Source organism: Labeo rohita, chromosome 15 (genome assembly GCF_022985175.1).
Source record: "Labeo rohita strain BAU-BD-2019 chromosome 15, IGBB_LRoh.1.0, whole genome shotgun sequence".
NCBI lineage: Eukaryota > Metazoa > Chordata > Actinopteri > Cypriniformes > Cyprinidae > Labeo > Labeo rohita.
The window spans coordinates 36,113,613-36,140,285 of record NC_066883.1 but is presented as its reverse complement, the minus strand read 5'-3'; the positions used below and the strand labels follow the sequence as shown (position 1 = coordinate 36,140,285).

Sequence of the window (26,673 nt, the reverse complement as noted above, 5' to 3'; positions counted from 1 at the left end):
AAAACTAAAGCAGAAAATTACTAAAACTAAAATATAAACTACAAATATTAAAATAAAAGCTAATTCAAAATATTAATAAATACTAAATAAATAAATGTATACATCTCAAATAGTATTTATATAATATATTACAATAAATAATATAAAGTATGAAAATTAAAAATTAAAAATACTAAATAAATAAAAAACTAAATTAAAATTTATTATGAAATACTTAAACACACAAAAAATTAAAATTTATTATGAAATACTTACAAAACTACTGAAAAATTAGAAATGTTGCCTTGACAAGGAACTGTAATAAATACATTTATGCTGAAGTACTAAAATAAAAAAAGGCTATTTATTTATTTATATAAAATATAAATAAAAATAAAAAATAAAAAGGCAAAAAAAAAAAAAATACTGAAATTTAAATTTAATATAAAAAAATATAAAAATAAAAACTTCAAAATATTAATCAAAATTATAATAGGATCTCAATGATGATAAAATAACACTAAATAGAAACTATTGCTTATTAGTTAAAAAAAAACAAAAGCAGAAAATTACTAAAACTAAAATATAAACTACAAATATTAAAATAAAAGCTAATTCAAAATATTAATAAATACTAAATTAATAAACATACATCTCAAATAGTATTTATATAATATATTACAATAAATAATATAATAAATCAATCTAAAACTGATGCTAACAAATGATTCCTTGATGTAAAGCGTTACCAACAGAGCATTTAACATCCTGGCAAAACAGCAGGAAAAGCCGATTACTCGTGTTTGCTCAGATAGTTTGCAGACAACTATTGACATATTTAATGTAATCGTCTAAGTCAATTTGCATCTTTAATTTTCCACCAATAAGACGAGACACGTCGTAAAAATAGAACAAACAAACAAGAAAATTAGAGAATGAAATTGGTTTCAATAAACCAACAGCACGATCTCTCATTTCAGTATGTTAATGTCCCGCCCGCAGCAGAAGCGCGGCTGTCTGACCAGATGCGTTCGGTCGCGTGCGATGGACGCCGCGTTTCTCGAGTTCGTCCTGCCGGAGCTCAAGGCGTTTTCTCTTTCGAACGCAGCCAGAAGTATTAACACCATTATTCAGCGTGCAAGTACATAAAATCAGTCAGTCGTACGTCGCCTCTCTGACATCTCGCTGCGACTCCAACAGCGAAAGGCAAACGCTCCTGCCGTCGAGTGTTAATGAGCTCAGGGAGAGGACAGATGCGCATCTTTCTGCCCCATTAAACACTCTCATCCACCAACCTGCTCTCTGCTAACACACACTCCACACGAGCGGCCCGCACGCAAAAATGACATTCACAATCTCCACAGTCAGATTTATAGGTTTGACGATAACGCATAAAGCTTTCATGAGAGAGCTGAGGGTGTTAAACAACACGATTAGACGCTCTCTTGGTCAAGTGCTGCATTCTGACGTCAGATAGGACAGTTGTTTTACCATTAAAATTTCACTAATTTTTTATTGTGCAATCACTACGCCAAAATAAATCCCTCATCATTATCTGTCAGGGTTTATTTTGTGGCAGTGATTGGCTAAATGTACATTTTGCCTTAAATGCAAAACTAAAATGACATATTTAGGCATAACACCTACAATTTTGAGGCAAGATCAAAAAGCAGAGATAGAGACAGATCACTGATATCAGGGAAAATGTGCAGCAAACTTGACATCCAGCCAGATTTGTTTAAAACATTACATAAAAATGACCCAGAAACACTGTTTTGATTACATCACTGCCAATTTGAGGAGGAACAGTTCATTCATTTGCTTATAAAAGATGTTAGGTAAACTGCATTCAGCAGCAAAATCTACAGCATCATCTAAATCTTACGTTTTCCTCAGATACAAAGACTGAAGATTGAGGAAAAACTACGTAATTAAAATAATTATGTTTTCTTCTCTGTCTGTGGACAAAAACAACTCTACAGTGTAATATGATGACTCTGAAAAGCTGGTTACTTTATTAAATCAGTTAGAGAAGTTTATTAATTTACAATGAATTAATGACTGAATGTAATTTTTTTTTTTTTTTACATAAAACATTTAATGAGAAAATATATATTAAAAGAATAAATATTTAATTAGTAAAACAAATACAATTAAAACGATCCTTATTCAAACTTGTTTAAAATATGTTTATACATACGTTAATATAAAAATTAGGATAAAATGTAATAATGAAATAATAGAATATAAATATTTTATTTATATTTTATTATAAAAATAATTTAAAATGTTTCAAAATATTATTAAAACATTATAAATGATCATAAAATATAAATATTATATATATTATAAAAATAAATCAAATTACTGTGCTATAATACTATACTATATTAACTATTACAATATTATATATAAATTACATTAAATACAATTAATAAAAGTTATAATAAAAGAATAAAATAAATATTTTCTTATAAAAATAATATAAAATAAAAATGTTTGAAAATGAAATGTGTATATATATATATATCTTTTATATACGAGTATATATAAGTTTATAAGTAATGATAAAATGTAATGAAAAACTATAAATACTATAAAAATGTATGATCATAAAATATAAATATATTTATTATAAGTGTGATTACTATATTAACTATTAATATGATGTATATACTATTACGTTTTTAAACCTCATTTAATACAATTAATAAAAATTATAATAAAATAATAAATATTTTATTAGAAAAATAATATAAATTAAAATGTTTTAAAATTATATTTACTTATACATTTATATATAAACGGTTAATATAAATGACAATAAAATGTAAAAATGAAATAGAATATATTTTATTTATATTTTATAAAATGCATAAAAGTGATTACTATACTATATTAACTGTTAATATATTATGTATATACTATTACGTTTTTACACCTCATTTATTACAATTAATAATAAAAATGAAAATAAAATAATAAATATTTTATTAGAAAAATAATATAAATTAAAATGTTTTAAAATTATATTTACTTATATATTTATATATAAACAGTTAATATAAATGACAATAAAATGTAAGAATGAAGTTATAGAATATATTTTATTTATATTTTATAAAATAAATAAAAATGAAAACATCAAAATATAAACATTTTATTTATTACAAAAATAAAAAATATATATATAAAAAAAAAAAACTATTTAATTTATATTTTATATATAAATATAAATAACATATATATATATAAATAATTTAGATAATTTTATATAATTTCAATTTTATTATTTATATTGTTTTATTAAAAATAAATAATATTAAAAAATAATATAATATAATATAAATAATATTATTAATAAAATAATAATGTTACAAAATGTTTTTGGTTGAATTTAATTTTTTCCTAAAAAAAAAAAAAAAAAAAAAAGGAAATACTAGTACTTACTTGCAGTATTATCTTTCTTGACCATTTTCAAATCAGTTTTTCTTTTTTTGCTTTACACGACATTAATCTTAAAGCTGCTGGGTTTGGTTCAAGGCTCAAATCTCCTCATTGAGGAATTTTTTGCAACGCAGCTGGAGAAAATAAAATGGCAAATACATTTTCAGCACCAAGGCTGCTCAAAAAGCACACACACTCTCTCTTTCTCTCTCATTCAGGAGAGGATGTCACACACAGCCGAATCGTTCATGCTTTACAGTGCATGCGATTTCAGACATTACTCACGTGAAATTACACGAGCCAAATCTTTTCTTCCTTTTAGCTTGCAAAATTGCAGAAAACGTTAATTATGAGCTGCGGGCTCCTCGAGGGATTATTAGGAGAAAAAAAAAAATACAGAACAGCATTTTTGAATCAAAACCCGCTCAGCGTCAGACTCTCTATTGAACGGCTTGTGCTTCATGGATTCTGAATGCGACCTCTCGCTGGCACCAACACAGGATCGCTCTCACTATTGCCACAGGCCTCTAATTAAATCTTGCAGTGAAACTACTTCATGTATTCCTACAGGAGGGCCAAAAGATGGCCGACTTTCACTGTGACCTTTCGCTGTATTAAACCACTGAGCCGGTGTAAATACTACTGTACGCAAGTCCCTCGTATGCCCGTTCAATAATAAAACATCTCCATTCACAACTGCTTCAGTCCTGGGCTTTTTGTAAACTATCCTGTAAATGTGTTATAAAAAACCACAAGGTTTATATCATCTAAACCCTTTGAAGCAGGAGATGGTGGAAAGCGATGAGCTGTAAAGACGTGTTTTGACACAGAAGAGCTTCTGGTTTCTCTTGTGAAATTGCACCTTTGAAAGCACTTACTTCAACAACTCGTGTCTCCCGGTCTTAGTGTCGGTTCACCCAGGTCTTCACCGCAACACAGAGTTCTTGTGGTTCTGGTGACCTTAAAAATGAAAGTGTCAGACAGATACAGAAACGAGTCTCAGGCTCAGTGGGAAAATTTCTGCTGTCATTTCTTTATATAAAACGGTCAAATTATACAGTTTCAAAGCAGTTTGTCTGTAAAAAGTCCAATTAAATTTTAAGGCTGCTTAAAATTAATGTTTTATAAATAAAATTTACTTTTTAATTCAGCAAGGATGCATAAAAATGAACAAAAAAAAAAGTGACAGCAAAGATTTAAATACATTTATTTAATTTATGTACATGTTAAAAATATATATTTTTTAAATGATCATAATATAAATGTATATTTATTCAATAAATAAATAATATAAATATAAATATAATTACTATACTATATTATGTGTAAACTATTATTTGTTTTTACATGAAACACACATTTAACACAATTAATAATAAAAAAGAAAAAAGTTATAGCAATAAATATTTTACTAGTAAAATAATATAAATCAAAATGACACTTACGTATATATTTATATATAAAATTTAATATAAAAATAACAATAAATAGAAATATTTTATTTATATTTTATTATAAAAAGTTTCAAAATGTTAGTTATATAAATAGACAGATAGATAATGTGTGCATGTTAATAAAATAAAAAAAATGATAAATATTTTATTATAAAAATAAACAATATAAATATAATTACAATACTATATTATGTGTAAACATTTACGTTTTTACATAAAACACATTTAACTCAATAATAAAAAAAGAATAACAATAAATATTTTACTAGTAAAATAATATAAAAAAGGTAATTTACTTATATAAAAGTTAATATAAAAATGTAAAAAAATGCAATAATGAAATAAAATAAATATTTACATTTAAATTTAAATATTTAAAAAAACATTTTTTAATTTATTTATATTGTATTATAAAAATAAATATAAAGTAAAATATTTTAAATATTATAATATAGTTGACATCAAAAACTACTTTTTGTAGCTTAGTTTCTAAATGGGAATGCCACGTTCTCAACATCTGAACGTTTTCCTACTTCCCCAGAAAGCGGAAATCGCTGTGGCCCCTTTGACCATCACTCTGGTCCGGGAGGAGGTGATTGATTTCTCCAAGCCCTTCATGAGTCTGGGCATCTCCATCATGATCAAGAAGCCTCAGAAATCCAAACCGGGCGTCTTCTCCTTCCTGGACCCGCTGGCCTACGAGATCTGGATGTGCATCGTGTTCGCCTACATCGGCGTGAGCGTGGTGCTCTTCCTGGTCAGCCGCTTCAGCCCGTACGAGTGGCACACCGAGGAGCCCGAGGAAGGCTCCGACGGTCCGCCCAGCGACCAGCCCCCCAACGAGTTCGGCATCTTCAACAGTCTCTGGTTCTCCCTGGGCGCCTTCATGCAGCAGGGCTGCGACTTCACACCGAGGTGAGAACGCGGGCGCTATCGGCCGCATACGATGGCAAAATGACAGGGCTGCACCATTACTCAAAATAACTGCACTAAGCTGTTTTAAATACATGTGGCACACATTTCACAGTGAAGTGTAGCACTGTGTTTGTTTACACGTGAGCAGTTTGCAAAATAAAAGCTTCATGGTTTATTAGTATTGTAATTTTAGTGGTACTGTAAAACAAAATTGTCGTCATAATGGTTATTTTTCTGAAATACTAGATTTGTTTTATTTTACTGCAAACTACAATAGTAATAAATCATATATGTTCAATTATTTAAGCAATATAATGTTAATAATAATATTTTTATTTTTTTCTGAAATACTAGATTTTTTTACAATGAAATAACTATAATAGTAATATTTCTTGTTTAATATTTTTAAGTAATATAATAATAATAATAATAATTATATTTTTTCTGAAATACTAGATTTTTTATTTTACAATGAAATAACTACAACAGTAAAATTTCATTAGTTAATTAGTAATATTAATTATTTATTGTTATTTTTCTGAAATACTAGATTTTTTTTTATTTTTAGTGAAATATAACTACAGAAGTAATATTTCATATTTAATATTTTTATTTAGTAATATAATAATAACAATTATTTTTATTGTTATTTTTCTAATACGAGATTTTTTATTTTACAATGAAATATAACTACAATAGTAATATTTCATGTTTAATATTTTTAATTAGTAATATTAAAAATAATAATCAATTATTAATATTATTTTTATATTTCCAAAATACTAGATTTATTTTACAGTGAAATATAACTACAATAGTAACAATTCATATTTGTTGAATACTTTTATTTAGTAATATAATAATAATAATAATAATAATAATAATAATTATTATTATTATTATTATGCAACATTACAACAATCTTCCCAAACTTTTAATAATAACTTAAGGCACACAACAAGAAAAAAACTTAGATAAACTTGTGAGATATAAACTTGCAATTCTAAGAATAAACGTCATTTTATATCTCGCAATTGTTTTACTTGTTTCCACCGCAGAATTAAAAATAAAAAAAGGTAATTGCAACTTCATAATCTTACAGTTAAGACTTTTTCCTTGCAATTTTATATCTTGTAATTCTTACTTTGTATTTTGCAATTCTTTTTTTTTTCTTAGAATTGAGATATAAACTCAGAATTGCAAGACAGAGTAATAACTATGAGATATAAAATCAGAAAATGCAAGAAAAAAAATATTGTGGGAGAAATGTAGTAGTAAATTTAGTAAATTGTTATTTTTTTGTATTTTGTGGTGGAAAAGTGCTTTCATAAATGTTTTTCAACAAAAATAATACTTTAATACTGTAACACTCAAATTATATTATCTTATCTTATCTTATATTATCTTATCTTATATAATATCTTATATTAATTTAATAATTAATTTTTTTTTTCACCCTGATAGCTTTTCTAATTTCCTTTCTCACTTGGGCATCAGTTTTTTTCCACCACAGCTGTCAGAAATCTCTCCAATAGGCATGATCTCTAGTAATGCACACGGCAGATATTTCCTGGTCTAAAGCGGATAATTCCTTTGCTTTTGTCTGCGCTGACCCAAAGGCTCCCCAGAAGCCCAGGCATGAAATTAAAGTAGGACTTTGCCGTGTGCGTCCGGGAAGAAACCGCGGGCTCACCGTCTCCGCTTCCTTCAAGACAAACATTAAACTTTCATCCCTGCAGCTGCATGGCAGAAAAATCACACTTTATTTTTAGAATATTTATAAGAATATAGCATTTTATTATTGATAGCCGGAGAATGCGGCACGTTAAAAAATTGATGTTCGGGGTCCAGGGAAAGGCGGCGCCTCTGAACTGCACAAAATTACCAGAGTTTTCCCAAAAAAATAAACAGAACGAGAGCGACTAGTGCTGCTGTGAATGTGGGAATGCGATCTACTGTTGTTCTACTATAACAGCACTTTCGCACCCTTTTCTTATGAAACATTTACGCTGCCATATCACGGTTCTCTCTGTGCGTTGTAACGCAGGATTTAAACCTGTGTCTGAAAGCATGCAGCATTACCCTTACTAAATTACATGATTCCTGCCAAACGCCAGGCAGGTTTGACCCACAGAGTGCACACAGATACAGTATCCCGCTGCCGCTGAGGGCGTTTCTGAGAGGTTAATGGTGTCAGAAGCGTTCAGATTTTCAGAAACAGCGGCACTGGCATTAGTATTAGCCTGGTCAGCAGCTCTGTGCATTAAAGGACATTACTGATCCACACACACACACATATTTGGTTCAACTTTTTCTCATACCCACGAAATATACAGAGAGACTGAGCTATTTTTAAAATGAATGTATTCTTGATTCACTTTCTATTATTTAAATGAATAAATACTGTTGCACTATTGCAGTTAAAGTCAACTTGAAATTACTGTTGACCCCATTTATTACAAGAAGAAAAAAAAAAGCACACACACATACAATATTTCAGTTAATGTCATTAAACTAGCAAGCTAAGCCAGTAGTAATACTGACAATGTTGTGTAAACATGGCTGGAAACGCAAAATAAGGAACAGATTAACTGAATCAATTGAGTGAGTCATTTACACTGGAACTGCTCCAACTGATTCAAACTCGTGATTTCAATCATTCATTTCAAGCGATTCACTAGCAAAAAAAAAAGGTCACATTAAAAGAGCCATTCATTTTCAAATTTCATTGTTTGTAATCATTTTAAAAGGAACATGTATAGTGATGGGTGAAACTGAGATTTTCAAAACTCCAAAACAGTTGATTTACTGTTTCGAAGCGCTCCAATCGAATCGCACATCGCGAATCATTTGACTTAGACCAGAACTTCGAAGCAGGTTCGTGAGTCATTTCACAAAAAGAAGACCTGATTTGAAATGATGGTTCACAAATCATTATTTAAATTGGGACTTCAGATTCAGTATCGCGAATAATTTGATTTAGATTGGAACTTCGGAGCGGGTTCATGAATTATTTTGCGAATGAATGATTTGCTATCTGTGCTCAGAGTTCTGATCTGAAATGATGGTTCATGAATCATTATTCAGATTGGGACTTTAGAGTGTGGATTGCGAATCATTTAATTCAGAACAGAACTTTGAAGCAGATCAGGACTCAACTTAGGAATTGATTCACGAATTGCGCTCCGAGTCCTGATCTGCTCCAAAGTTCTGTTCTGAATCAAATGATTCGCAATCCACACTCTGAAGTCCCGATCCACTCTGAGTCCTGATCTGAAATGATGGTTTGCAAATTATTATTCAGGGGTGCATTTCCCAAAAGAAACCATGGTCGCAAGTTCCATCGTTACTGATAGAGTTCAATGGAACTAATGACCATAGTTAGCTAATGATGCTTTTGGGAAACGTACCCCAGATTGGTTGTTCATTTGCTTTAGATGAGAACTTCAGAGCAGGTTCGCAAATTATTTTGCCAGTGAATGATTTGCTATCTGTGCTCAGAGTTCTGACCTGAAATGATAGTTTGTGAATCATTATTCAGATCGGGACTTTGGAGTGATTCTTGCAAATCATTTGGAACTTCGTAGCGGGTTCGTGAATCACTGTACGAATTAAATGATTTGTGATCCGTGCTTTGAATCCTGATCTGAAGTGTTGGTTTTGCGAATCATTATTCAGATCGGTTGTTCGGACCGTGGAGCACGAATCATTTGATTTAGATCAGAACTTCAAAGCAGGTTTGTGATTCATTTCACCAATCGAATGATTCACAATCCGCGCTCCGAGCCCTTATCTGAAATGATGGTTTGTGAATCATTATTCAGATCGGGACTTCAGAGTGTGGATTGTTAATCATTCCATTCAGAATGGAACTTTGGAGCAGATCAGGACTCGACTTACGAAATGATTCACGCGCTCCAGTCCTGATCTGCTCCAAAGTTCTGTTCTGAATCAAATGATTCGCAGTCCACACTCTGAAGTCCAGAACCGCTTTGAGTCCTGATCTAAAATGATGGTTTGCGAATTATTATTCAGGAGTGCGTTTCCCAAAAGCAACCATGGTCACAAATTCCATCGTTACCGATATAGTTCAATGGAAACGTACCCCAGACTGGTTGTTCAAATCATGAATCATTTGATTTAGATGAGAACTTCAGAGCAGGTTCATAAATCATTTGACTTAGATCAGAACTTCGTGTATTGTGAATCATTTGATTTAGATCTAAACTTCTGAGCGGGTTTGTGATGCACGATCCACGATTCCGAGTCCTGATCTGAAATTATGCTTGCGAATCATTATTTAGATCGGTTGTTTAGAGCATGGATTGCAAATCATTTGATTTAGATCAGAACTTTGCATATCGCAAATCAGTCGATTTAGATTGGAACTTCGAAATGGGTTTCTGAATCATTTCACGAATTGAATGATTCACGATCCAAGATCCACGCTCCGAGTCCTAATCTGAAATGATGGTTCCCGAATCTTTATTCAGATCTGCTGTTTAAAGCACGAATTGCAAATCTTTTGCTTCAGATCGGAACTTCAGAGCACAGATCATGAATCATTTGATTCAGATAAGGACTTTGAATCGTGTATTGTGAATCATTTGATTTAGATCGGAACATTACATATTGCATATCATTTGATTTTGATCGGACCTTCGGAGTGGGTTTGTGAATCATTTCACGAATTGAATGATTCGCGATCCAAGATCCAAGAGTCCTAATCTGAAATGATGGTTCCCGAATCATTATTCAGATCTGCTGTTTAGAGCGTGGATCACGAATCATTTGATTTCAGATAAGGACTTTGAATCGCATATTGCGAACCATTTGATTTAGATCGGAACTTCTGAGCACATAACGCGAATCATTTGACTCAATTCATGATTTCAAAGCATGTTCGCGAATCTTTTTAAACAGCAGAAAACATTAAACCATTAAGGCAGTACAGTTCAAAAACCAAATAACTGTACACAAATAATCAGTCCATAATATACTGAAAAAGAAAAGAGTGTACGTAATCATTAATCATAATGCAATAACTGACTCTGACTCTAAAATGACTTTCATGTTCAGTTGATCATCATCAAGGCTGTGTTGGCAGGAAAAAAAAAATTAACCAGTTCTATCAATTTATGATCGATCAAATCCCAGTAAATAAAATCAACATTATTTCTCCCTGAAGTTTCTCTTTCACAGAGATATAAAATCACATTACACAAGGCTGAAGCTTTGCAAGTGCGGTTTCATGTTGTCTAAATCTCACTGAAGCGCATTCACACATTCGTAAGAGTAATTTTGCGCAGATGTCCACTGAACAATCAAGGGAATGTGTCTTTGTGTAAACAGCAGCTGCAGCAAATTGATCCTCTATTATCAAGTCTCACACGGGGCGAATGAACATGCAAAGAGGCAGGACTGTTTGTCCTTCAATTTCGCTTCGGTTTCTGCCCCTCTCTCCATCTCTCTCTCTCTCTGTCTGTCTGTGTCTCTCGCTCATGTTCTCCTCACTGACATCAGGACATTCCATCAATATCTCAGGCTGCAGGTTGAATTAGGCTGTCAGTCAGGCAGACAGAGAGAGAATTGCACACTTATTCTCGAACAAATGAAAAAATTTTGCCATGGTTTTTTAACAAAAATCCTTTCAGAAACAGGTCACACTTTACGTAAAGCCTGCATGTAATCATATAATGCATTATAGACCAAATCTTTCTGCCTTATAAATAGGGTCAACCAATATGTATTTTTAACAGTTGGTGACGACAATGACAACTAGAATTCAAAGTAGCCCGATATATAATGCTAAATGAGATATAATGAAAGGAAGCATTTTTTTCTTTTTCTTCACTCAAAATTCACTAAAATACTGAAAATTGATTTTTTTTTACATTTTCCCCATCAACTTGATATACTAATTAAAATAAAATAAAAAATTAAATTATATTATATAAAATTATAAAATTAAAAAAATATTTAATTTTAAAAATAAAACAAAATTACTAAAACTTTAAAATTAAAATGGAAAAAAAAGACAAAATCAAAAATAAAGACATAAATATAAAAAAAGTAAAAATATTAATAGAAATTATAACTGTATATCAATTATAGTAAAATAACAGCTTTTATATATATATATATATATATATATATATATATTACCAAGGCATCATTTAGAATTTTCATTTTAATTTAGTTTGATGTATGAAAATAACTAAAAGTAGCTAATTTCAAATAAAACAGAAATTAATTCATTTACATAAACAATAACAAAACAAAATTACTAAAGCTTGAACTAAATATATATATATGAACTATTATATATATATATATATATATATATAAAATATATTTTTTAAATGAATAAACACACATTATGTACTATGAATACCGAACTAAAACTTAAATAAAATTATAATTATCTAAAATGATATACTTTACAAATTTAAATTATACCAATACATTTTAAAAATGTTTTATTTTAAAATACATCTAAATTACTAAAACTTTCAAATTAAAATGAAAACAGAAAAATAAAAACGAAATAAAGTTATAAATATAAAAAATAATTCAAATATTAATAGAAATTATAGTGGTAAATCAAGTATAGTAATTTCTTTTTCTTTTTTTTAATTCAAAACTATTAAAAATGACAAACACAAAATAAAAGTTGAACTAAAATTAAAATGAAAACAGAAAACGTATATATAAATTATACTTAAATAGCACTGTTTTTTATATACACATGCAAATATGTATATAATGGGCATTTAATGCATTATGTGAACATGAATACTTATGCATCTTATTTTTATCTATGATATACATATTAACTATAACTATGCCACTATAAATTGCAAAGGATATATGCACAGCAACGTACATCATACTGCAATGTGAATCTCTTTATAATGCATCACACATACAAGAGTATTTCCTCCGAATATTATGCGCCGTTGGCTGTATTGTCTGCTGATGTCAGAGCGCGTGTTGTTTCTGTACTGCAGCAGAGCTTTAGGACACGGCGTGTGATTCATGCGGCACACGCAGAGATAATTTCCTCTTAAAGGATTATTGCTCTTAATCCTGTGATGTGCACATTTATAATAGACTCCCTGTATTATGACTGCGCACGTCTGATTGTGTGTCGTGCTGTGCCTGATGACTTGTGTGTCTGTGTGTTTAGGATAATATTTAATAGCTTTTCCAGTACACTTTTTAGTTTGTATAAACACGCAAACTACTCAATTATGAGTTTATGTTTCTTCAGATTTTGAGAAAATGTAGCATTCCATACAGTTGCTCACCAAAGGATCCTCTGCAGTGAATGGGTGCCATCAGAATGAGCGTTCAAACAGATGATAAAAACATCCACACCACTCCAGTCCATCAGTTAACATCTTGTGAAACAAAAAGCTGCGTGTTTATAAGAAACAAATACGGGATTAAGACATTTTTAACATCAAACCACTGTTTACAAGCAAAAACAGTCCTAAACAGTTAAATGTGTGATGTTAACTGATGGACTGGAGTGGTGTGGATTACTTGTGGATTATTGTGATGTTTTAGTCAGCTGTTTGGACTCTCATTCTGACGGCACCCATTCACATCCATTGGCGAGCATGTGATGTAGTGCTGCATTTCTCCAAGTCTAATGAAGAAACAAGCTCATCTACATCTTGGATGGCCTAAGGGTGAGCACATTTATAGCAATTTTTTTATTTTTGGATGAACCTTTCAGCAAAGAAGGTCAGCAACACATTAGCACAAAGGTTACACACCTGTCAAGATGCATCACACACACACACGAATCCATTCTGCTGGTCACATCTTTCTCCTGCTTCCTAGTGTCTTTCTCTTTTGTTCCTTTGATATTCTTTTGTTCTCTGTCTCCTCCACTGTTATCAAACTCAGCTTCTCCTCTGTGTTTCATACAGTATCTCTGTTACAACACTTCAGTCTTTCATTTTCTGTCGGTCTCAGCAGGATTGATTTTAGAGTAGCCATTCCTGCGCTGACACTGAATCCACAGCATCACTACAAAAGAAATCATATTTTACCCGAGTTATGAATGTGAGATCACGGACGGAATTGAAAGTGATGAGATAAAAAGACCGGGTCAGATCTGGCTGCATGCAATGAATAAACTGATTCGCAAACAATACTCATATGAGCTGGTTCTTTTAAAGAAAATGTTATCACTGAAAATAGAAAATGTTTATATTCTGCTGGTAGATTTTGAAAGTAATATGACATGAAACAAACTTGTTTGTTTTGTTAAAATGTGCATATGCATATTTGTCAGTCATACATGCTGTCAAATAGACAGTTTATTATTAACTATTTGCATCTATTTGATTTTATTTAAATAATCAAATTTTTACATTTATGCATTTATTCAAAGTGCTTAGAATCAGCATAAATCCTGTAATTAAATTTTATTAAAAAGTATGAACATGGTTAAAATGTGGAACAAGCAAAATTCAAGTACACTACCAGTCAAAAGATTTTAAAGTTTTTTTTAAAGAAGTCTGTTCTGCTCACCAAGCCTGCATTTATTTGATCTAAAGTACAGCAAAAACAGTGAAGTTGTGAAATATTTTTACTATTTAAAATAACTATTTTTTTATTTGAATACATTTCAAAATGTAATTTATTTCTGTGATCAAAGCTAAATTTTCAGCATCATTTCTCCAGTCTTCAGTGTCACATGATCCTTCAGAAATCATGTCATGCAAAATCAGATTTTATTATTATCAATATTTAACACAGTGCTTTTTTTTTAAAGCACATTTTTTCAGGACTCTTTAATGAATAGAAAGATTGGAGTCAGTATAATTGTTTGGGGGATTATAGAAATTATTACTTTTATTTAGCAAGGATGCTTTAAATTGATCAAAAGTAATGATAAAGACACAATGTTACAATAGATTTTTATTTTTAGATTTTAAAAAATCAAATCAAAACATTAGAATGATTTCTGAAGGATCATGTGACTGCAATAATGTTTTCAGTTTTGAAATCACACAAAATAAATAACATTTTAAAATATATTCAAATAGAAAACAGTTAGTAGAGTAGAGTTTTACTGTTTTTGCTGCACGTTGGAACAAATAAATGCAGGCTTAGTGAGCAGAAGAGACTTCTTAAAAAAACATTAAAAATCTTGACTGGTACTGTTGTTAAAATGCATGAGATTGAAGCAAATGGATTCGTTGAAACGGTATATAAAGCTGGTATTTGTGTATTTAAAACACATTCAGAAATCTGACCTCATTTATGTATGACTGACTGGCAATAATGCATCACATTAGGTTTTTTAGTTTGTTAAAACGGTGTAATCGTATCTTGATTCCGGGCATAAGTATATTTTTGAGTGCCAGAACGCACGAGTGTGCTCAATATGATGGGAAACCACATCCAAATAAATCTGTCCAGCACAGATTTACTGGCTGCGTTTGCACCATCACCCGATCTGCATGAATTCCTCCAGTGATTTAGTTGCTAAAATAACGCATGCAGTGACAACAAACGACACCATCAGTGGATTCCCGCTTAAATGTGATGCAGCCGTTCGTCAGAGCGAGATTAGAGCGCTGCTTCATGACCTCCGATGGCACACGCATAAACACAATCACACACAGGCATCAAAAGGACCGTCTTATCACCTCATCTACCATCCAAAGATGGAGACAGAGAGATTTGTCCTTTCCAGCCATGATTTTGCTCTCTCATCACCACAGTACAGGTATTCTCTGCGGACATGACTGTTTAGATAGGGTCAACGTCTAGCTCTTGCTCTGCTCGTCCTCCCCATCTCTCTATCTCTCTGTCTCTGCTGTGCTGAAACTGTCTCCATTTAAAATTCATTCCTGCCAGTGCAGTGACAGTACAAACTGCACACACACCACGCATGCATGCACATATGCCTTAAATACACAGTGCCCACTGAGCTGGACTGTGAACTGACATCATGACTAGCTAGCTCCAGCGTTAAAGATTTAGTAAAATGATCTAACAGCAGTAGAAAGTCAAAGCATCAGAAATGTAAAAAGCAGACATTATGAATTACTGGCCAAATTGCACTAAAATAAACAATGCCACTGAACCGAATGGAACTGAACAGTTAAACAGCCCGCTGTTTTTCAGAAAAATCCTTTAGGCCCCACAAGTTCTTTGGTTTTTCAGCATTTTTGTGTATTTGAACGCTTTTTCAACAGTGACTGTATGATTTTGAGATCCATCTTTTCACACTGAGGACAACTGAGGGACTCATATGCAACTATTACAGAAGGTTAAAACACTCACTGATGCGCCAGAAGGAAACACAATGCATTAAGAACCAGGGAAACTTTTGAAGAGAATGAAGATGTGTACATTTTTCTTATTTTGCCTAAATATCATACTTTGTTAATTTAGTACTGCCCTTCAGAAGCTACTTACATGTTTCCCAGAAGACAAAATAAGTTAAATTTACACTGATCTTCAAATTCCAAAAGTTTTCACCCCCCGGCTCTTATTGCATTGTGCTTCCTTCTAAAGCATCAGTTGAGTGTTTGAACCTTCTGTAATAGTTACAGAGTCCCTCAGTTGTCCTCAGTGTGAAAAAATGGATCTCAAAATCATACTGCCACTGTTTAAAAAAAGGGTTCAAATACACAAAAATGCTTTAAAAACACAGAACTTGTGGGACCTGAAGGATTTTTATGAAGAACAGCAGGCAGTTTAACTGTTCAGGACAAACGAGGGACTCATGAACAACTATCAGTAAACAAAAAAAAACAAAACACAGTGGATCATTCAGGTAACAAATCAAGCATATTTAAATTTTTGACCTCAACTATATCTTTACCACCTATTACTTTAGTTTGACAAAATATTGCACCCTTTCTTGCTTACTAATTTCTTCTCTATATGATTTAGCAGCTTCCACACGTTTTTTTCAGTGATTCAGGCAGCATAAAGTAGCAGAACAACATATTCAGTAGTACATTAACCGTGCAATCATGCTGTTGTTTACATCCGAGTATCGCCAATATACCCGCGCATCCGGGTAACTGACCAAACCGTGGCATAAGTCTAGAGACGTATTTCATTTTTGGCAGGAATGAAGTACAGTGTGTTCAATGAATTGACGTGTTGTTTAACAACCAATATCTGCTTCGCGTAGCTTATAATCACAAAAATAGAGAAAACGCTTACCTGTGTGACGCATGCGCAGACGCGGTGACGCTACTGGGAATATAATCTTTTATAACGAACATCCGAAACCTTTTAGCGCTCCACGGGGTCTGCATCCATGGTAGATCCGTCAGTCCCTTGATGGAAACGACGGTTGATCATCTTCGAATTATTATGAGGAGGAGTTTTACCTCAGCATATCTCTACGGTTTATATCACACGTATCTTTACCGACAACCGCAAAAAAAAAAAAACTAACCAATAACCAAACTCGCGACTTATGTTAATGATAATCCTCAAACATATACATTTTTGTCCAATATACAAAAAAAAATTAAATCATTATATTTTAACTTCTATAAACTTCCCACACACCTGTTACTCCCTCTGAATGCACACAGCCGCAATGATTGTAAAATCGCCTATGGCCCTATGATTTCCACGGAATTTGTCAAAGTTTGAATAAATTAATCAAAAGTTGGTCATTACACTTAAATCAAGTCGCGACATGGACTGGTATCTGTAAATATTATGCCGCAAAATACTATTTAAATATGAATCCTGCATGTTCTGTGTGGCTTTTTATGAATGAACGGGGCGGACGCGCGGTTTCTTTACATGTAATACTGCTGCGCGTGTGACGCTCGTAGTGATTTCAGTGATTTCAGTGATTACACAACACAGAATTCCATTTAAAATAAATAAACAAATGTAAAAATAAATAAAAGTTGTTTTTATGCATTCAAATAAACAGACATGCTAAAGCATATTTGGTAACAATAAAACGTAAGGTGAAAAAAAATAAAACATTTCATGGGGGTCCTAAACATGTATTTTTTCTTACCTTTTGATAAATTCAAATTTGAAATTGAAGGTAAATGGTATAAGATTCATGGTTTTAATTAATTACACATGAATAATTAGATTTTGATTAATAAAATTAAATTTAACCATTAAAAAGAAGTCCAGAAAAATGAAAACGAAAAACGGAATTAAAAAAAAAAAAAAAAAAGAAATTTGGGGAAAAAATAGGGCCCTGTTTTTGCATGCAACTATATATTTGCTACAGTTACATCTTCATATTCATTATTTTATTTGTCTAACATATTTTTGTAAAGTTATAATACTTTGATATGTTTGCTATTTGCAGTGATTACTATTTAATATTGTTCATATTGTGACATAGTCTTTAACCTTCAGTTTAATGCCCCGGACCCCATCCACGTTCAACCACCTGTGTCTAACAAAATCTTATGTGAGCATGACGTGAGCTCCCACCCAACACCACTAGCCCCTGATGTTCTGACATCAGCCCCGGATGTTTTAAAATCCTAGAAACGCCCCTGCTGTAAAGCATCTTACGTATTGTGAAAAACCAAAACTCTATACAAATAAAAAAAATACTTTCACTAATAAATAATAGCTTATACATAATGTACAGAAAAAGATCAACATCATCTATATTTGACTCCTTAATGGTAATTTCTTGGGTAACGTTCTTGTTAATAGTAATCTAATAATTATATTTATAATTGGGGTTACATATTTAAATTTTAATTGCTAATTTATCTATGGTCTCATTTTCTATTCTAATTTAATCAGATTTTTTTCAAGTGTCTACGATGATTGATTTAAAATGTGTAGAATGAGTCTGACTTGAGAAATAAATAAACAGATGGCTTGTTTACTACCTGGAGGACCAATGGGAAACAGTCTAGTTTGGCCTGAAACTCAATTGGCCAGTTCTGTAGACATTTTTACAGAGTATTATCATTGCAGCTTCTGTGAAGAAACCATTCCGTTCCCTCCAGCACAATGCCGTACAAAATGCATTTTGCCTGGTATTTTAGGGTAATTACATTTTACTATGGCTTTTGAACGAATCTGCGTGTTCTGCCATTCTTATTGATGAACCCGGGTCAGTGTAGCTAGTGGTGTGTTTCAGTAGATTAGTCTAAAGTGAGAGAATGGTGTGTTTTTAATGAGATCTTTGTTTCGTTTTGAAGACTCTCATTTTTTCTGGATTTACTGCAGGTCTCACAGATGCGCTACAGTTTTATAAGCTTATAATGAGTGTTCTGCCACTTCTTGAAATAGTGTAAAGTCATTTCTAAAGCAGAAATTTAATATCACCATCTTGCAGAGTGAGACCAGAGATTGTTTGGAAGTCTAAAAATGAAGACAAAATGTTCAAAATGAAATATATCTCATATATCTTACTCATTTTCTGTTGTACAATATGTCTTTAAAAGCGAGACTGAAGCTCAGTGATCTTAAAGGAACAGTTCACCCAAAAAGAATGAAAAATTGCTGAACATTTACTCACCCTCAGGCCATCCAAAATGTAGATGAGTTTGTTTCTTCATCAGATTTGGAGAAATCTAATATTACATGACTTACTCACCAATGGATCCTATGCAGTGAATGGGTGCCGTCAGAGTGAGAGTCCAAACAGCTGATAAAAACATCACAATAATCCACAAGTAATGCACACCACTCCAGTCCATCAGTTAACATCTTGAGAAGACAAAAGCTGTGTTTGTAAGAAACAAATCCATCATTAAAACCACTGCTTCCAGCTAAAATACAAGTCCATAATCTATAATAATGCTTCCTACAGTGAAAAAGTATTTTGGTCAGAATCAGGAGAGAAATTTGCACCGTTTACAGGGATGTGAGAAACAACAGTAGATGGACTGTTACGGATTATGGATTTGGTTTAAAGTTAACACAACTTAATGATGGATTTGTTTCTTACAAACAAACAGCTTTTCACTTCACAAGACGTTAATTAATGGACTGGAGTTGTGTGGATTACTTTAATTGTCTCTAGACAAGGTCTGTAATACGTCAGACTTCTGCAGAGCTGCAAAACCTGTGTTCAGTGCTTTGTGCGTGTATTTTTTAGGACTGACTGATGCAGGAAAGCTCTAAATAAATGAACACTGGTGCAGTCAGTCTCTGTACCTCTTCTGAATTGACGACTGTGTGTCAACAAAATGGAAACAGCAGTTTACAGATGAGCTATTTCATGCTGCATAATGGGAACGTTTGTCTTCAGAATGAAGCAGATGTAATCGGAGGCATGACAATTTGAATTTGTGTTGTGATTTTCAACATGCAGTTGTTTAATTGTAGATTCTCTTCATTGTGTCTTATTGTGTCTCTCAGGTCTCTGTCTGGTCGTATAGTTGGAGGCGTTTGGTGGTTTTTCACTCTCATCATCATTTCCTCCTACACGGCAAACCTGGCCGCCTTCCTCACCGTGGAGAGAATGGTGTCGCCTATCGAGAGCGCAGAAGACCTCGCCAAACAGACAGAAATCGCCTACGGGACTCTTGATTCCGGTTCCACCAAAGAGTTCTTTAGGGTAAGAGAACAATGTTAATGGTTATAATAAAACTGAAAATGAAACCAAATGCATTTTAAATAATAATAATAATAATAATAATATCTTTATACAGCAAAGATGCATTAAATTGATCAAAAGTGACAGTAAAAACATAATTCTATTTCAAATAAAATGCTGTTCTTTTAAACTTTCTCTTCATCAAAGAATCCTGAAAAATAAAATGTATCATGGTTTCTACAAAATTATGAAGCCACAACATTAATAATAATCAGAAATGTTTCTTGAGCAGCAAATGAGCATATTAGTGTCATCATGGTCAGATTTTTAGTTTATCTCTCATTTTGTACATTACTTTTCTTTGTTTTCTACACTAACCATAGTTGAACCATGGTATTTGTAGTAAAACTGTGGTTGTACAAAGAAAAACATAGTTAATACACTTTTACTATAGTAAAACCACAGTTAATTTTCTTAAGGGATTTGTATTTGTGTATAGCTACTTTCTTTCTTTCTTTTTTCTTTGTTTTGTTTATAAAAATCCTAATCTGAAACAAATGATTCGCCATACGCGCTCTGAAGTCTCGAATTGAATCAAATGATTCGCAATCCGAAGTGCTGATCTGAATAATGATTCGTAAACCATCATTTCAGATCAGGACTTGGAGTGCGGATCGCAAATCATTTGGTTTAGATCGGGACTTCAAATTGTGTATCGTGAATCATTTGATTTGAATCATTCAATTCGTGAAATGATTCAGAAACCCGCTATGAAGTCCGATACAAATCAAATGATTCACGTTAAGCGAAGTTCTGATCTAAGTCAAATGATCTGTGAACCCACTCCGAAGTCCTGATCTGAATAATGATTCGCGAACCATCATTTCAGATCCGGACTCAGAGTGCGGATCGCGAATCATTTGGTTTAGACTGGGACTTCAAAATCACGTATCATTTGATTTGAATCATTCAATTTGTGAAATGATTCACAAACCCGCTACGAAGTCCAATTCAAATCAACTGATTCACGTTAAGCGAAGTTCCGATTTAAGTCAAATGATTCGTGAACCCACTCTGAAGTCCTAATCTGAATCAAATGATTCATGATCCACGCTTCGAAGTCCCGATCTGAATAATGATTCATAAACCATCATTTCAGATTAGGACTCAGAGTGCGGATCGCGAATCATTTGGTTTAGATCAGGACTTAAAATCGTGTATCACGAATCATCTGATTGGAATCATTCAATTCGTGAAATGATTCACGAACCCGCTACAAAGTCCAATTCAAATCAAACGATTCACGAGAAGCGAAGTTCCGAATAATAATTCGCGAACCATCATTTCAGATCCGGACTCGGAGTGTGGATCGCAAATCATTTGGTTTAGATCGGGACTTTAAATCGCGTATTGCGAATCATTTGATTTGAATCATTCATGATTCAAATGATTCACAAACCCACTACGAATGATTCGCGATACACGATTTAAAGTCCCGATCTGAAACAAATGATTCGCGATATGCGATTCAATTAGAGCGCTACGAATCAGTGAATCATTTTGCAACACGGTCGTTTAACTGATTCGCAGTGTCGAAAAGCTCCGTTTCACCCATCACTATATGCTTTTTAAAATCATTACAAGCCATGTTGAAATTTGAAAATGAATGTCTCTTTTAATTCTATCTTGTTTTTGCTAGTGAATTGCTTGAAATGAACGATCAAAGTGACGAGTTTGAATCAATCGGAGCGGTTCCAGCGTAAATGACTCACTCATTTGATTCGGTTCATCTGTTCGTGTCTTGAGCCATGTTTACACGACATTGTCAGCACTACTACTGGCATACCTCACTAGTTTTCTGAAATAAACGTTTTTTGAATTGTGTGAAAGAAAATTTAGCTTTAGTCACAAGAATAAATTACATTTTAAGGTATATTCACATAGCAAACAGCTATTTTAAATTGTAATAATATTTCACAATTTTACTTTTTACCATATTTTTTGATTAAATAAATGCGGCCTTGGTGAGCCGAAGAGACGTCTTTCAAAAACATAAAATCTTAATTATTCCAAACTTTTGACTGGCAGTAAACAGTAAACACATATATAGGATACTGTATAGCAATTTTCAACTGCTTGATTGCTTGTATTATTGCAAAATGTAACTACATTATCTCCCAACTCTGTGACTATAAGGCATGAAGATATTAAGATGTAAACTTTAATATTATGGTGTATATTGCTCACACCACCCACCCCAAACCTTTTTTTAACACCACATGCGTCTGGATATTGTGTTTTGTAGTTTAAGTCTTCCAAAGACAGAAAGACCAGGCTGACATACACATTACAGTTCAGTCATCACAGTAATAGATCAGAAATTGAATCAGACTCCAAAGAGTATAAAAGCCAAACCTGCGCTCACATCTACATACAGAGACTGTCTGCAGTTGTGAGAGGAGCTGAAAAAGCAATTTACTCAGAGAGCAAAGAGAAAGTGATAGAGGGAGAAAGACAGATAGGTGGAGAGAGAGAGAGACGGGTAATATGAGAGAGAATCGGCGTGAGCTGAATGAATGGGCTGTTCATTAATTAGCTGAGCAGCGCCGCATGCGTCTCACTCGGTATCTGTCTCCCTGTTGTCACACACAGATGGTGTGATGCTACACTCCTGCATGGGAAAACATTCATTTTGTCATTCTCACTGGCATTCGGGTTCCACCGACCTGTCTCACTATCTCCACCATAGTTTCAAAGCAGCTTCATAGAAAATCATGACATTATTGTTCACATCTTAATAACTTACAGTAGCAAAGTAGCAAAAGAGTTTTTTTTTTAAATGTCTTTGGAAAGAAGTCTCTTCTGCTCACCAAGGCTGCATTTATTTGATCAAAAATACAGTAAAAACTGTAAAAAATATGAAATATTTCTACAATTTAAAATAAGTGTTTTCCATGTGAATATATGTTAAATTGTAATTTATTCCTGTGATCAAACCTGCATTTTCAGCATCATTACTCCAGTCTTCAGTGTCACATGATTCTTCAGAAATCATTCTAATATGCTGATTTGCTGCTCAAGAAACATTACTGATTAATATAAATGTTCAAACCAGTTTTTACCGTTTAATATTTTTGTGGAAACCGTGAAACACCACCATTCAAAAAAAATGTTGTAAAGATATTATTACTTTTAATCATCAAGGATGCATTAAATTGAACAAACGTGACAGTGAAGGTATTTATAATGTTATAAAAGATATAAATGCTGTTCTATTGAACTTTCTATTCATCAAAAATCCCAAATAAACCATTTTCAACAACTCCAACCATTATTAATAATTGAGCACCAATAATAATTGAGCAGCAAATCAGCATATTAGAATGATTACTCCAGTCTTCAGCAAATCAATAATTGAGCAAATCAGCATATTAGAATGATTTCTGAAGGATCATGTGACACTGAAGACTGGAGTAATGATGCTGAAAATTCAGCTTTGATTACAGAAATAAATTACAATTTAAAACATATTACAATAGAAAACAGCTATTTTAAACTGTAATAATATTTTGCAATTTTACTGTTTTTACAGTATTTTTTCAAATAAATGCAGCCTTGATGAGCATAAAAGATACTAATTTCAAAAAACATAAAAAAAATCCAAACCTTCACCATATTTTCTCATCCTTTCTGCCATTCTAGTCAAAGTCGAGTCAAATTTATTTCACAAAACACATTGTTTCAAAGTCTCTTATGCTTACGGAGGCTGCATTTATTTGTTCAAAAATACAGTAAAAATGGTAAAAATGTGAAATATTTTTTACAATTTGAAATAAATGTTTTCTATGTAAATATATATGATAAAATGTAATTTATTTCTGTCATCAAAGCTGAATTTTCAGCATCATTACTCCAGTCTTCAGTGTCACATGACCTCAGAAATCATTCTAATATGCTGATTTGTTGCTCAAAAAACATGTCTGATTATTACCAATGTTGAAAACAGTAATGCAGTTCAATATTTTTGTGGAAACTGTGATACACTACCATTTAAAAGTTGAGGTACATAAGATTTTTTTTATTTTTTTTGTAAAGAAATTAATACTTTTATTCAGCAAGGATGCATTAAATTGGTCAAAAAATATTTTTATTTCAAATAAACTAGTTTAATCAAAAATAATTAAGTACCATTATTATTAATTGAGCAAATCAGCATATTAGAATGATTTCTGAAGGATCATGTGACACTGAAGACTGAAGTAATGATGCTGAAAATTCAGCTTTGATCACAGAAATAAATTACAATTTAAAACATATTACAATAGAAGACAGCTATTTGAAACTGTAATATTAGTTCACAATTTTACTGTTTTTATAGTATTTTTTCAAATAAATGCAGCCTTGATGAGCATAAAAGATGCTTATTTCAAAAAGCATAAAAAAAAATCCAAACTTTTGACCGGTAGTATGTGTATAAAATGATATATATTCAACTTAATATATAAAGTACAATAACATAGTCTTATTTTGTGATGACATAAAGTCTGTCTCACTCTTTATAACCCCATCACAATAACTGTTGCATCCGTCTCACCGCCTCAGCAGAGCGTCACTGATATACTGGCGAGAAACATTTGATCAGTTACCCAGGGAATAAGTAAATGTCAGGCGTCCCGTTGTGTTTGGACTAACGCGTGAGTTTGTTTGTCATTTGTTGTCGGGCGTTTGTGTCTGAGCGCAGGTTTGTCAAGGGTGCTGTTTATTCATCGGCGTGGGTGATGTTTTATTTTGAAGTGTTACGGCACAACGGCGCTCCAGACTGGACGTGACGAACATTATAATGGGGCGGCTGTCCGTCACGCTCTGCTGCTTTCCTCTCACATACTGCAGCTTAAGACTAAGCCTGTGTATAAAAGAGGCACAAATGATCAAGTACAAAACACACTGGGACAGCAGCATGTCAAATATGATATCTCACAGGACAAACATGCACATTTCAGCCGTATTAGACCCATTTGTCTTTTCAGACAACACAGATCTGAAACAGGATATTGTATAATTTGACAAATGACATTTCAGTTGCCACTAAATTAATAAACTTCGGGATTAGTACAATTGTTTTGAAAGAAATGAGTGCTTTTATTCAGCAAGAATGCATTTAATTGATCAAAAGTGACAGTAATGCATTTATAATGTTACATAAGATTTCAAATAAATGCTGTTCTTTTGAACTTTCTATTCATCAAAGAATCCTGGAAAACTAAATGTGTCAGTTTCTACAAAAATATTAATGTTTTCAACAATGATAATAATCAGAAATGTTTCTTGAACAGCAAATCAGCATATTAGAATGATTTCTGAAGATCATGTGACACTGAAGACTGGAGTAACGATGCTGAAAATTCAGCTTTGATCACAGAAATAAATTACATTTTAAAATATATTCACATAGAAAACAGTTATTTTAGATTGTAAAAATATTTTACAATATTTACTGTATTTTTGATTAAATAAATGCAGCCTTGGTGGGCAGAAGAGACTTATTTCAAAATCATCTTACTGACTCAAAATGATTGAACAGTAGTGCATATTTGACTATTTCTTTTCACATCATAATATAATTTCAGCTCAAATCAATATTGCATGTGCATATATTAATATAATAATACATGTATTAATGAGCAGGAAAATGTACAGTTCAGGATGATAAAAGACGCCTTTGCTTTTCATAAGACAAGGTTTTTCTAGTTAACTAAAACTAAAACCATAAAATGAAAAAAGGTTATTGAAATAAAATGAACGTTAATTAAAATAAGCAAAAATTGTATTTTATTTTATTTTATTTTATTTTATTTTAAGCTATTGCCAAGGAAGCATTTCTTATTTTTGTTTAGTTTAACTTGAAGTACTAAAGTAGCTAAAACTTAAACCATTAAAAATAAGAAAAATGGTTATTGAAAGAAAATAAACATTAACTAGAATAAACAAAGATCTTTATTATTTTTTTAGCTATTTGCCAAGGAAACATTTCATATTTTTGTTTAGTTTAACTTGAAGTACTAAAGTAACTAAAACCATAAAAAAAAGGTTACTGAATTAAAATAAACATGAACTAAAATAAACAAAAATCTTTATTTTTAATTTTTAATTTTTTTAATTTAATTTAATTTTATTTAATTTTATTTTATTTTTAGCTATTTGCCAGGGAAACATTTCTTAATTTTGTTTATTTTAACTTAAAGTACTAAAACTAAAACCATAAAATAAAATAAACATTTTATTTTATTTTATTTTATTTTATTTCAGCTATCTGCCAAGGTAACATTTCTTATTTTTGTTTAGTTT

General features: G+C 32.0%; 1 protein-coding gene across 4 annotated transcripts in view; it reads left to right on the top strand.

The window, feature by feature from the left end:
- gria4a (glutamate receptor, ionotropic, AMPA 4a) overlaps positions 1-26,673 on the top strand; it is a 113,821-nt gene that overhangs the window by 65,226 nt on the left and 21,922 nt on the right. For all 4 annotated transcript variants that reach the window (XM_051130142.1, XM_051130141.1, XM_051130140.1 and 1 more), the window contains 2 exons: positions 5,422-5,795; positions 20,151-20,349. In XM_051130142.1, the coding sequence (XP_050986099.1) occupies positions 5,422-5,795; positions 20,151-20,349 (573 nt within the window). The remainder of the gene's footprint in view (positions 1-5,421; positions 5,796-20,150; positions 20,350-26,673) is intronic.